The following is a 14,955-nucleotide window of genomic DNA, read 5'->3' as shown; positions in this document are numbered from 1 at the left end:
AAATAAATAATAATGTTCTGTTCTTCCCTCCCCACTCAGCCATGGCAACCACCATTCTTTCTGTCTCTGAATTTAACTGTAGGTACCTCATACAAGTAGAATCATAGAGTGCATTTAAAAAAAATTTCACAACATGAAATTGATTATCTTAATCATTTTTAAGTGTACAGTTCACTAGTGTTGGGTGTATTTCACATTGCTGTGAAATAAATTTCCAGAACTTTTTCATCTTGCAAATCTGAAATAATGTACTCATTGAACAACAGTCCCCCTCCTCCTGCCAACATCCCTGATAACCATCATTCTAATTTCTGTCTCTATGAATTTGACTACTCTAGGTAACTCATATAAGTGGAATCATACAATATTTGTCTTTTTGTGACTGATTTAGTTCATTTAACTTAATGTCCTCAAGATTCATCTGTGTTATAGCGTATGATTTCCTTTTTGTTTAAGGCTCACTAATATTCCATTATGTGTATATACAACATTTTGTTTATCCATTCATCAGTCCACAGACACTTGGGTTGCTTTCATGTTTGGCTATTGTGAATGATGCTGCTATGAAAATGGGCATACATGCATCTTTTTGAGACAGTGCTTTCATTTCTTTTGGGTTTATGCCCAAAAGTGGAATTACTGGATAAAATGGCAATTCTATTTTTAATATTTTGAGGACCTGCCGTACTGTTTTCTGTTTTCTGTAGCAGTTGCACTTTTTTATTTTTTATTTTGAGACAGGGTCTCGCTCTTTTGCTCAGGCTGAAGTATAGTGGCATGATCATAGCTCACTGCAGCCTTGAACTCCTGGTCTCAAGTGTTCCTCCAGCCTCTGGGTAGTTAGGACTACAGGCATGCACCTTAATACCTGGCTATTTAAAAGCGATTTTTTTTTTTTTAATGTAGAGGTGGGGTCTTGCTGTGTTACTCAGGCTGGCCTCAAACTCTTGGCTTCAAGAGATCCTCCTGCCTCAGCCTACTAAAGTGCTGGAATTACAGGAGTGAGCCACCATGCCCGACCACCATTTTGCATTCCTGCCAACAACAGTACATTAGGGTTCCAGTTTGTCTGTATGTTCATCAACACTTATTTTCTCTTTGTTTTTTAATATGAGCTATTCTAAGTGGATGTCAGGTGTGTGGATTTTTTATCAGAGTTGGGTTTTATCCAAACTAATCTACTAGCCCTTTGAGAAGTGTATTTGCATGAGGGAGGAAAGCATAAGGCCAGCTAGGAGGTAATTGCATTGACTTAGATTTATAGTAGTGAGGAACTGGTGTCACTGTGGTGGGATAATATGATTTTGACAGGTGATGGAAAAATGGAAATAATTTATTTGAATTTAAGAAATTGAGAGAAATAACATGAAAATGACTTTTACATTTGAATTTCATTGTAATAGAAGTATGGAAGTAAAAGGAAGGAGAGAAGGAATAACTTACTGATCTTTAGAGTTTTAGGTGATGGGAATATTGTTGTGGAAATAAATACCTCTAAGGGCAGCTTGAAATATGGGAGCATATGACAGTGAGAAAACAGGTCTGGAAACTTGTTTTTGTGTGAGTCAGTGGGATGATAGAGGTTATAGTACTTCTCTTTGAAACATTTGTTTTCTTTAGAAAAAATAATCTGATAAATTTTTCCTTCTCAATTTTTTACAGCTCTTGCAAGCTTAGGATATGAAAAGAGCTGTGTGTTGTTCAATTGTGCAGCCTTAGCTAGCCAAATTGCAGCAGAACAGAACCTGGATAATGATGAAGGATTGAAAATCGCTGCTAAGCATTACCAGGTATGCCGAAAAGTAGTTATTACATTAATGATCAACACTAAATTGGATTAAGTGGAAAGTAATTTGCGTTTAGGTTTATAGATGCTTCTTATCCAACAGATGTTTTCTTGAAAACTAATGCACTTTTAAAATGAATTGATTCTTATTCTTGAAGCCCTTAGATAAACTGTGTATAGACCAGGTCTGTTTTTCCTCACTGTTTTATACCCAGCACCTAGCACAGTGCCTGGCACATAAGAGAGGCTCAACAATTGTTGGTTGAAGAAATTATGAAATGTCTGAGATTTCATCTCAGACTTGTAGCGTAAATCCATTTTAAATAAATAACCAAATTAAAAAAATTTGTACGTTATTTTTATATGTTGTCTTAGAGTAAGACACACTTGAAATTTCACTGGTGTTACAAAAATAAAGACAAGAAATTAGCAAGAAAATAAAATTTTAACTTTGAGACTTGTGGAGAGGTCATATTTAAATGTGGTCAAACAGCTAATGTTCATAAGTGCCTGATCTGTTTTGGGTTCTAATCATATACTAATATGGCATGTTATTTTGTGGCAGTTGTTTATTCAGCTTTTTTTTCTTTGTTTAAAAAATTAGTATTAAGTAATATATATAATCATGTTGCCATATTTTATATTATTTTCTAATTTACAAAGTGTTTTCATGTACATTATTTGACTCTCAGATAAACCTTGTGATATATGTTATATAATGTCATTCCCATTTTACATACAAGGAGACTAAAGGTCAGAAGTCTTAATAAAGCTGTCCATTTGGGTTTCAGTAGTTCTGATTCCAAATTTCATGTAATTTCAAATGTTCTTCCACTGTTTCATCCCCAAACCTCCCATGAAATTTGCTTGTCTCAGAGGTAGTCTGCTTTTTCCCATTGTTTACTTTCAAGGGAGAGGTGAGGGATGCTGTTCTGAGAAAGTGAAAGGAAAATATACTTTAAGGAAACAACATGCTCCAAATTGTGACTTCCCTTACAGTTTTCAATGGGCGTAGATGACAAACATAATGCATACACTATTTTTTTTTGATGCTATGCATGGAAAATATTTTAAAATGTGAAAACAGACTGGGCGTGGTGACTCACGCCTGTAATCCCAGCACTTTGGGAGACCAAGGTGGGCAGATCACGAGGTCAGGTGTTCGAGTACAGCCTGGACAACATGGCAAAACCCCATCTCTACTAAAAATACAAAAATTAGCTGGGCATGGTAGCAGGCGCCTGTAATACCAGCTACTCGGGAGGCTGAGGCAAGAGAATTGCTTGAACCTGGGAGGTGGAGGTTAGAGTGAGCCGAGATTGTGCCATTGCACTCCAGTCTGGGTGGCAACAGCAAGACCCTGTCTTATTAAAACAAAAAAAGATTAATAAAATAAAATGTGAAAACAAAATTTTATTTAGCTTTCAGTTAATTGCAACTCAGTTAATTGGTATGTGAGATTTTAGAAAGGTCATTCTGATTTATTAAAGAAACATTCCATTCCATGAGTGTTCACAGCAGGGTACCTGGTATCATGGAAAGATAACTGGTGGTATTAGACCTAGGTCTTTGTCTAGGCTGCTTGCCACCCAGAAGCTTTGTGCCATTGGGCAAGTTCTTTAACTTCTCTAGACCTTTGGTTCCTTATCTGTAAATGAGAGACTCAGATACCTTGCTGTTCTAGATTGGTTCATTAGTTTACCAAACAAGGTCAGTTATGCATTCCTAGGAGATACTCTAGTCTTATAATACTTCATGACTGCAGAAACATGCTGTTCATTTTAATACATTTGGCTTTGAGTTTTCTCTGTGTTGTCTACTTATCTAACTCATGACTCTTTTTTTTTTTTTTGAGATAGAGTTTCGCTCTGTCGCCCAGGCTGGAGTGCAATGGCGCGATCTTGGCTCACTGTAACCGCTGCCTTCTGGGTTCAAGTGATTCTCTTGCCTCAGCCTCCTGAGCAGCTGAGATTACAATTGTGTGCCATCATGCCTGGCTAGTTTTTGTATTTGTAGTAGAGACAGGGTTTCACCATGTTGGCTAGGCTGGTCTCAAACTTCTGACCTCAGGTAATCTGCCTGCCTTGGCCTCTGAAAGTGCTGGGATTACATGCCTGAGCCACTGTGCCCGGCCTACTCATGAAACCTTTTAATCCCAGACTGACTTCTTTTTCTTAGTGTAATTTGTTTCATAAAAGCAAAGTTATTTTAGTTTTAACAAAATATAATTGGGACAAAAAATCTGATCGGAACATTTCACTAGGAAGCTCTGAAGGCCAGACAGAAATCACTAGCAATGGGTAGTAATGCTGTTCCTTAGAGGACTAGGTATATGTACTGTTTGGGGTTTCCCCTGACTATGATTATTAATTAAATATTAATAATATTTAATTATTTGAAAGATGAATTTGTTTGGGACCAAAGCAAGAGCATTTCAGTACTAAAAATATTTTAATGTTTATCCCTGCCTCTGTTCTCACGTTAGTTTTGAAGAAGTGTATCTAAAAATAAGCTTAATCAGATTGTTCCATTAGTTTACTTTGTTTTTCCTTGTAATTTACTTTTAATTTTTGTTAAATCTCTTATCGTACTATAGAGTTTTAGAAAGATAACCTTATTGTCTGTAGGTCAGATGTTTTAGATTAGTTTTGCATATTAGAAAAATTTAAATATATTAAATTGTTCACTGAATTAACATTTGAAATGAGTTTTATATGTAACAGTAGCAAATTATGTCTTGTTGAGTTCCTATAGATTTTAAAGAAATTCTTTTTCCCCCCTTTAGTTTGCTAGTGGTGCCTTTTTACATATTAAAGAGACGGTTTTATCTGCCTTAAATCGAGAGCCTACCGTGGACATATCTCCAGATACTGTTGGGACCCTTAGTCTTATTATGCTGGCACAGGCTCAAGAAGTATTTTTTTTAAAAGCCACAAGAGGTAACTCCAATTTGTCTTCCGTTTTGTTGAATATGAAAAGAAGTGATAGACTTTTAAATTAAGGAAGTGATTAGAATATAATATGTTCCATGTAGAATTTTCCTTCTTGAACTTGATACATAGATTATTGAAAATTTTCAGCTATCCTTTTCTGAACTTATGGCACAAATGCACATTTAAGAATGTAGGCTGTGTTTGAAGTCATGAAATGGTTAGTTAGTAATTGTCTTTAAACACTCTGTTCTGGAATAGTATTTATGTATGTTTTTAATACATCAGACATTTATTCAGAAAATATTTATTAGGTACTTACTCTGTGCCAGTCACTGTTCTAGTTTCTAGATAAGCAAAGTTAGAAAACAACCTTACATTTTGGTATTTTGGTGCCGGAGAGATGATAAACAAGAATTAAGTAGCCGGGATAATTTCTTAAAGAGTTGCTGTAAGATTTCAGAAATAATTGCTGTAAAAAATAAGAAAGAATTACATGATAGTGGCTGGTAGTATGGTTATGGAATAGGGATGTAGCGGAAATTGTGCTAATTTTAGATTCATTAGTCAAGAAGGCTTTCTTTCAGGAAATCCTGTTTAAAGTAGACCTAAATGACAAGAAGGAGTCATCCAGGCACAGTCCCAGGCCCTGGGAATGAGGGAATAAGAATTATTCTTATAAGGCATGTAAGTTAGCATGAGAGATTGAAATATGGGCTGAATGTGTAAGTACAGAGAAATCGAAAATAAGGGATCAGTTATCATGTAGAAGAGATAGGAATTGGAATACTTTTTTTCTTTTAAAATAACAGCTTATATTGAGAAAAAATTACTATACACTAAAGTTCACCCTTTTTAAGTATACAACATAATAGTTTTAGTATATTCATAGTTTTGAACACCACTATCTTATTTTAGAACATTACCATCATCCCAGAAAGAAGCTGTGTACCCATTAGCAATCACTCCTCGTTCTCCTTTCCCCACCTGCTGGCAACCACTAATCTATTTTGTCTTTGTTTTAAATTTTGTGCAGAAAACGTGATTTCATCAATAAGGGAATTTTAAGATGCATGTACAAACTTGTGATTTCAATGTTTATACTGAGACATGTCAGATTAGCTCATATTTATTTTAATTATAATGGTCAACTTCATATTTTATTCCAGATAAAATGAAAGATGCCATCATAGCTAAATTGGCTAATCAGGCTGCAGATTATTTTGGTGATGCTTTCAAACAGTGTCAATACAAAGATACTCTCCCCAAGGTCAGTTATTGTTTTTATAAACACTTACTTACTTTGCATGTGGAAATATTTAGACATTTTTTGTGTATGAGAAGCAAGTTGAAACTTACATATTGTAAAGAAATTTGAAGTTTTAATAGAGTTATCTGAAGAATATATAGTGGAAATAGTTTTTCTTTTTAAATTTGAGGTGCATGAACAATTCTTTTATATTTCGGGGATGCCTTTGTCTTTACCTTTTACTAAACTTGTTTTTTCAAGCTAAAACTCTTTCTGGAAAACATTGACGAGCTGTTTTCAATACTTTTATTAAATCAAGGCTTTGTGTAGTTCTGAATCATTGGTGATTTAGTACAAGCATGTATACTTGAGCATGTTGATTATTCACACTTTTAATTATTGTCCTGTTTTCTTAAAGATGAGTCTTAAAGCGCAAAAACAGACATAAAGAAAAAAGGAAAAGAAAACTTAACAAATTCATCTGATACTTTGATTAGAATTAAGTTTTGCCAACAGGGATTAAAAAATTGGGCTGCTAATGGACAGCTAAGGAAAAGCAACCATCTTAAACCACATATCACAGGAAGTATAATGTTTTAATGTAAACCTTTCTGAAGTGACAGTGTGACAATTGAAAAGACTATTCAGTGATGATCATCTGTTAATGACGAAGCAAATGACTAACAAGTAGATTTGGAATGATTAATAAAGAAAACTCAAAAGTTTGAGTGAAATATATGCTTCAACTATTCTCCTTCAGAAATGTTCAAGGAATTAGTTTCATCATATGGTATCATATACCGTATGATAGCATATGCTATTTGTTACATTATTTTTTTTTGGTAGGGGAATTTATTGATTTATAAGTCATATTCAGGAATCTTTGTACATTAAAAAATTGCAGACAACTTGGGGGTGAAGTAAAAATGCACATAAGTGCATCAGTAATACTTATTACTTAGAAAATGATCAATAAAGAATTAATGTGAAGATTCCTGGGGATTTAAGATATAGCAAGAACCTAGCAGAAATTTGCCCAGGACTCTTGGGTGTTAATAGCCTTCCTCTTAAAAAGAGACTTGGGATCTCCTCTCATGTTTTTTTCATCTGAAAGACCTCATGTTCAGCTGCACAGTGTACCGTTACATCCTGTTGGGCCATTAGTTCAGTCCTGTCATGGAGAGAAGAATGTCACCTACAAAGACTTGGAAGCTACCTCTGCAGCATTCCTGGTATTCCTTGAAAATCTCCTGTTTCAGAACCAAGTTGCTCCAGCCTTACCCTGAGAACTGGCATGAGTGTAGTTTGAAATTTAGATGTCTTTTATTTTTTTCTTTTTACTAATAAAGCTCATAAGATATTTTCAAATTCTAGTTATAAAACTGAAATATCTGCAAATAGTGATCCAGGAAGGTAGGAAATTATTCCCTGGAATACAGGAAAGCACACAAGGTAGTAATTCAATTTTTTATTCTCTTGCATTTTTTGACTAGACAGTGATTGTCTAGCCTAATTTCTTGGATTTTTAAATATCATATACTTTCTAAAAGCAGTGAGGTTACAGGTTAGGTTTTGGCATTTTGGAAGAGCCACTACTGGCATAATTGCTTTCCTGCTTTTTGTCTTTGGATCTTTTAAAATTAATTTTGACTGGAATTATTTTCAAAACAAATAGGCAAAATAATACTTTATCATATCATTGGTCATATACTTAATGCATTTGTCTATAATATGTTTTTGAGTATATGATACTGAAATATTAGTGTATCTATGATACTAAGTCATTTTTGTATGGCTAAAATTATTAAGAACCCTCCTAGGATATGAATTTAAGTGAAAATTTACTGTGTTTTTTCTTTTAAACATGATGAAACAGTCAGCTATAGAGCAATTTCATTAGTATATGTGAATAGTGATGGTTTAGTTAACTCTACAGGCTGGGTAAGGGCTCATAAGAAAGCTTCTAAAGCCCTGTCCTTGGTGTTCCTCTGTGAATGTCCATTCTACTTCTCTTTCTAATAATGCATGCTTTTCTTTCTTTTTGTAAACAAAATGTTGACTTCATGGATCAATTAAAGAGAATTATAAAAGCCTAAATTGGCTTCAGTTAACAGTTAAAAAAAAAACCCTTAATTTTAATTGGAAGAAAAAAATTTGATTCGTAGATTTCAATCCATTCAAAATCATGTCGTCTTCTCTGTTTACACCTGATGACTTTACTAACCTATCTCTAAACCATTAATGGGGTGATTCTAATTTCTGTCTTCTTTTCCTTTTTCTTCCTGCATCCCATGTTGTCTGTGGTGGTTTGTGTGGTTGGACTCTCCCCTGGTCAGTATTTTTATTTCCAGGAGGTGTTCCCTGTCTTGGCTGCAAAGCACTGTATCATGCAGGCCAATGCTGAGTACCATCAGTCTATCCTGGCAAAACAGCAGAAGAAATTTGGAGAGGAGATTGCAAGGTTACAGGTGAGTCTCTTGATAATAAATATTTAATTAACTAACTTGGATCTCTGTTTTTTTTCTAGTGAGATTTCCAAGTTTGCCCATAAAATTTTTTCCCATTCATCACCCCTATCAGAGAGACAAGTGATTGTTTTTATCTTTAGACTTTATCTACTAAATGTTTTTTTGAGGTCTCATATTTTGTCTAAAAACATTCATGCAAAATTTATATTCAGATCTCTTTTTTATCCATGTTTGTTTTAATGTAAAAATAATTCTAAATAAATTGCCATGCTCCAGGAGTATGTGCAGTGTTTAACTTGTGGCCGGGTCTTTGTCTAAACTGGGGCATATACTTCCACAACTTGAGGACAGTGGAGATATGTGTATGCACATTTATATATGTATCTTATAAACAACAGAGGACCTTCTGTGCAGTTGTAGTCATACCATTGGTATTGGGTGTGACCTTGTGGCACCTGAGGCAACTTGCCAGCAGGAGCAAGAGCTGTTTGTATGAGTTGTTTGTGTTTTGAGTATTGGTAGGTAGAGGATAGGAAGATGACTTAGGGCATTTGAGTTAGGGAAGTTTAAATATGGACTGATTATTAGAAGATACTATGGATGTCTTGGTTCATTTTGTGCTGTTATAGCAGAATACACGGACTGGTAATTGATAAAGAACCGAAACTTGTCACAGTTCTGAAGGCTGGGAAGTCCAATATCAAGGTGCTGGCTCGTGGTGAGGGCCTTTGTGCTGTGTCACCCTTGGTGAAAGGTAGAAGAGCAAGAGAGTGCTAGTGAGTAAGAGAGAGCCGACCTGTTCAACAAAGCCACTCTCTTGATAACTAACCCTCTCCCATGATAATGACATTAATCCATTCATGAGGGCAGAGGCCTCTTGACCTAATCACCTCTTATGCCCTCACCTCCCAATATTGTGGCACTGGGGAAACCTGAACTTCTGGGGACACATTCAGACCACAGCAATGGAAATGTTGTTTAGGAGGTTCAGATTAATTAGCCTTTTCATGAGAAAACAATTTCACAGTGACCAAATCAGAGAAAGGCTTTTTAAAAAAGTCAAACCTAAGATTTGTCTGGGGCTTCACTTTGATTACAGTAACTTAGATTTATATATAAAAATGATTTTGAGCAAGGAATTTGTGGGAAGGATTTTTTTTTTTAAGGCTATTATATTTAAATTTTAAGTTTAGTTTCTTTATTTTCTAGTTTCTGGAAATTAGATTTAAGTAAGCCCATATTTAGTCTCTGTAAATAAGTCAGAGAAAGAACTCCTTTTGAAATTTAGTCTCGCTTTTAAGTACCCCTGAAAAAATGAAACTATTTCAAATTCACACAGTGGGAGGTAAAGACTTTTCCTCAGTTATAGACACATAGATTTTATAGCTTTAGTTTTACAGCTTTAGTCATAGGTTAAAAGTTAAGACAGAAGTTGAGTGTGATGGCACCTGCCTGTAGTCCAGCTATTCAGGAGGTTGAGGTGGGAGGATTGTTTGAAGCTCATAGTTTGAGGCCAGCCTGGACAATAGAGTGACAACCTTCTCAAAAAAAGTTAATACAGAACACACTCACTGATCCATATTTCAAAGAGCAGTTCTTCTTTCCTGTAGGCATGAAATATTTTTTACTTGATTTGAGCTTCTGAGAAGGCAAACAGAGCAAACAGACAAGAAGTTGACCAATAAAGTATATTCTCTATAGTTTCTCACTCAGTAGAGATAATACTCTGTGATTCTGAAGGAGATCATTAGGAGGTCATGCTATTGAACTAGCTTTCTTTTTTTCTTTTCTTTTTTTTTTGTAGAGACAGGTTTCTCCATGTTGGTCAGGCTGGTTTTGAACCCCAACCTCAGGTGATCCACCACCTCGGTCTCCCAAAGTGCTTGGATTACAGGCATGAGCCACCGTGCCCGACCTAAGCTAGCTTTCTAGTTATGGCTACTAGCAAAGAGAAATAACTTACTGGTCTTGTGCAAACCGGAAACGAAAATAAAATCACAGTCAAGAAAATCAAAACAATAGATAAAATGGCAGCAAAGGTAAAATTACTGCTTAGAATCACTTCTAGGGCCAAGAAAAATTGTACCTGAGCTTAATACAGCTCATATTTCTTGAACAGTGCAGTTTATGTGGCCCTAGAAGATGGATCTTCTAGTTCATTTTGGTGGATCTTCAAAGATGATGCAGTACAATTTTCAAAAAGATACAGAAGCACACACATATAGACACACATATAAAAACATGACATATAGAATTACTATATGTCAAAGATTTATTTAACTCATTAATGAGGGACCTAGCAAGACTGTAAATCTGATTTTGTGAAAGTATTGTTTTCTTAGTTATGATAGTAGGTTGTAGGTATTAAGGAGATTGTCCTTATTTGGAGAATACTTACTGAGGTGTTTAGGGATGAGGGCTTATAGCATCTAACGTCAATTTCAGATAGTTCTGCAATAAAAGAAAAAAGGTACATGATTATGTGCGTGTATGGGAAAGGAATAGATAAAGCAAATATGGCAAAGTGGTAATTGTTGAACCTAAGTAATTATTTTGTGGGCTTGAAATTTTTCAAAATAAAATTGGGAAAAATCCTTTATTCCCACTGCCTCATAGTTAATTTCCATTAGTTTTTTGTTTTTTTTTTCTTTCTTTGAAATAGAAGCAAATACACGCACACACACACACACTGCACATCGTCACTTCTCGTCTACTGCCCCATAGTTAATTTCCATTAGTTTCTTGTTTTCTTTTCTTTCTTTGAAATAGAAACAAATACACATGCGCACACACTCGTGTGCACTCTCTCTCTGCACATTCTCACTTCTCATTCTTACCTAAGTGGTAGTACACTGTTAATATATACAGTGTTGTACACCTTCTTTTCTCATATAACAAAGTATCCTGAAGACCTTGGCATCTTAATTCAGCAATAGAGAGACTGTCCTTAGAGCTGCATTGTACTTCACCACAGTTTATTGCTGTCTCCTATTGGTGTATACTTGCATGTTTACAAGATAGACTATTGTAAAGAATGCTACAGTAAAAAATCAACATACACAAGTCATTTTGTACTTCAGCAGGTGTCTTAGCTTAGGCTGCCATGAGAAAACCATAGACTGGGTGGTTTAAACAACAGAAATTTATTTTCTCATAAGCTCAGGGTGGCCAGTATGGTCATATTCTGGAGAGATTTACAGATGGCCTTCTCTCTGTGTCCTCATACAGTGAACAGCGAGAGCAAGCCCTCTGGTGTCTCTTCTTGTAAGGGCACTAATTCCTTATGAGGCCCCACCTTCATGACCTCATATAAACCCCATTATTTTACAAAGGCCCCCATGTTCAAATACTATCACATTAGGAGGTAGGGATTCAAAATATGAAATTTGGGGAACATAGTTTAGTACATAGCAGCAAGTATATCTTAAATAAATTAATAGAAATGTGATTGCCAGTAGCTATATATAAATATATCTGTAATTTGTTATATATTTGGATTGTTGATCCACTTGGAATTTGTCTTGATGTGTGGTGCTAGATATGGATCCAGTTTTTAAAGTCTTCTTCCAAATGGCTACCCAGTTGTCCCCAAACCATTTATTACAATAACCTTGTTTACCTCACTGATCTGAGATTCTGACCCTATCACACATTAGATTCGTGGTATATATGGGGGTCTATTGTTTCATTGACTTGTTTATCTGTTTATATTCCAGTTCCATATCATTTTACTTATTTATACTTTAGACTGTTTTAATGTCTGGTAGGCATTTTTATCTCTCATTTTTTAAATTTTCCTGCCTGTCCTTGCTTGTTTCCTGAATTTTGTCATTTTCTGAATTTTTCTGACTATTCTCACATATGTTTCTTCATATGAGTTTTCTTTTGTGTAACTATTAAGGAAAATGTCAAACGTATATAAAAGTATGAATCATTGAATTTCTATTACCCAACTTAAGTGATTATCAGTATTTTGCTATTTTGCGTCTTAGCTATTTCCCTTTCCTTCTTATTTTTTTGGAGTATTTTGCAACTATCTCACATATTTCATTCTTAAGCTTTTTAGTCCGTATCTGCAAGATATAAAGATTTTTGAAAAATTAAAACATAAAAATTAAAAAATTTTGCTAGATGGGTCATTATCCCAATCTAGCAAAATTAATATTCTTATGAGTTAATAGTTAATAGTCATAATCCAGTATTATCCACATCTAGTTTAGTTTTCCCTGATTTTTTTTCTCAGGGGTCTTGGTTTGTTCAAATCAGGATCCACATGAAGTCCTCACTTTGCATTTGGTTGATATGCCCTCTAAATCATTTGTAACAGCCACCTCCTTCCCAACTTCAGTGTTGAGTTTTCTTCACTTTTTCTTGTTCTGTATGTTTTTTGCTGTGATTTCTGTGGTGTCACTTTTCCCTTTTGCTCCTTGTATAAATGTCTAAGGCTTGCTTTCTTAATAAATTTGTATTTTTCTTTACTTTTGTGAGTTCTGTCCATTCCCATTTCACATTCTTTTGCTATTTGGCTATCACCCACTCTGGTCTGGGCCATCCGGTCTTCTGTTCTTTTGGTATTGTCATTGTGTTCTTAAGTGTTTTTGTTTATTTTAGTTTTTAGCATGCTGTTTTCATCTACTTTGCAGCAATATTTCTTTGGTGAGCTTTCATTATCTACTGGAAGGATATACTGCTTGTTTTCATTTTTTTCTTACTTTTTTTTTTTTTGTATTGAGAGATGAGCTGCCTTTTCAGTTACTTGTGTTTGAAGACATTGATCTTGCTGATGTTTCCTGTGCAAGGGAATGGGCAGGGTTCGCTTTACAAGCATCATTGTGTTAAGGGCTCCCTCCTGAAGTCCACCTCTCTGGCTCTCAAAGCCCACCCTGGATTAGGAAGAATCCCACTACTTCTGTACCCGTGCTTCCCTGAATTCCTCACAGCCTTTGCGTTTCAAGTTGATGCATCTACTTGTAAGGTTTATATTTTGCTGGTATTTTCTGAGTGCTTATGCCCTTTCTTCTCCTTCCCTACTCTTCTGTTTTCTCTTTTCTGCTTCCTCTAGCAGCCCTGTCTTTTTAGTTAATCTGTCTGCTTTTTTTCTCAGCAGCTTTCTTGGAATGAGGCCCCTCAGTATCACATTTTTTTCCGTGGTCATCTGGTAGCATGATAGGGGCCAGTTCACTTTGCCTTTACCGTCACCTGGCAAGGTTTTCCCCTCCTGTTTTATTGTTTTCAGATTTTCTTAAAGTAGTTTCAACTCAGGGTGGCCCCCTTAGCACTTCTCTTTTTTCCCCCTGTGTATAGCCTGCCTATGGTTCTGGTACTAGTTTTTGCTATTTGGGGGAGTGTTCAACCACATTTACAAATCAGATTTGATTTACAGATTTAAAAAGTGATTTAAATTTGTGCAATTTCTCATTCCCTAATTTACACCGAAGGATAGTGTTTGTTTTGTTTTAGTTATCTTTGTTTCTCTAAGCATGATACCAGCTTTGGAGGTTAAGATTTTTATCATGTTAAGGATATTTCTGTTTCACTAGGATTTAAAAAAATCAAGAATATTGAATTTTATCAAATATTTTTTCAACATCTATGAAGAAATTTGATTTTTTAACTTATTATTTTGGAGAATTACATAAGTAGATTTTCTAGTATGAAACCATTTTTTTATTCTTATAATTTTGGTGTTTCAGGCTTGCCTTATCTCCTCATCTGGTCATTGTATAATTGTAGATGCTTTCTATATGCCTAAGAATATAATATATTCTCTATTTGTGGAGTCTAGCGTTCTCTATGTCTGGCAAACCCAAATCTTCCATAATCTTACACATTTTTTATCTGGTCCAGCCATTGCTGAGACAGATTTGTTAAAATCTTCCACTTTGATAATGGGTAGATGTATCAATTTCTCATTGTAATTGTTTATATAGATACTATTACATACAAAATGTAAGAAATTTGTATCTTTCTGGCAAATTGGCAAATATTAAAAGATTATATATTAAATTTAACCCTAAGAATGCTTTTGGCCTTATTGTCTATTTTATATGATGTCAGTATACCTAATACTATTTAAATTTGTATGAGGCTTATGTTCATTTTTTTATAAGGCCAGACTTTAAAAAAAATTTCTTACTGGTGTTGACATATTGTTCACTTCTTGTGGTGCTGAGTAATTTATTTCAGGTCCACCCTTTCACTGAGAGTTAGGCCCTTTGAGGTTCCTGCCTTCATGTGAAGGAGTGAAAGAGGTGCATCTCAATTCTCTGTGTTGTGTGGTTTCAAGACCCTTGTCTTGGGTCTCCATGAGGGCCGTTAGTAAGTTTTAATTGTTAATTATTTGGTTATTGAAATAACCCAACAGCCAGGCTGGGCTCAGTGGCTCACGCCTGTAATTCCAGCACTTTGGGAGGCCGAGGTGGGCAGATCACTTGAGGTCAGGAGTTAGAGGCCAGCCTGGCCAATGTGATGAAACCCCATGTCTACCAAAAAATACAAAAATTAGCTTGGCGTGGTGACACA

At 35.2% G+C, this 14,955-nt stretch overlaps 1 protein-coding gene across 2 annotated transcripts in view; it reads left to right on the top strand.

The window, feature by feature from the left end:
- Positions 1–14,955, top strand: part of PDCD6IP (programmed cell death 6 interacting protein) — a 71,584-nt gene that overhangs the window by 17,026 nt on the left and 39,603 nt on the right. The window contains exons 4-7 of one of the 2 annotated variants that reach the window (XM_012435474.2): positions 1,663–1,790; positions 4,572–4,725; positions 5,886–5,986; positions 8,302–8,433. In XM_012435474.2, coding sequence (XP_012290897.2) covers positions 1,663–1,790; positions 4,572–4,725; positions 5,886–5,986; positions 8,302–8,433 — 515 coding nt within the window. The remainder of the gene's footprint in view (positions 1–1,662; positions 1,791–4,571; positions 4,726–5,885; positions 5,987–8,301; positions 8,434–14,955) is intronic. The other variant, XM_012435475.2, reaches the window with a different exon arrangement.

Source organism: Aotus nancymaae, unplaced genomic scaffold, assembly GCF_030222135.1.
Source record: "Aotus nancymaae isolate 86718 unplaced genomic scaffold, 86718_ANA_hifiasm-v0.15.2.pri h1tg000019l, whole genome shotgun sequence".
NCBI classification, from domain to species: Eukaryota; Metazoa; Chordata; class Mammalia; order Primates; family Aotidae; genus Aotus; species Aotus nancymaae.
This window is presented reverse-complemented; position numbering and strand designations above follow the sequence as displayed.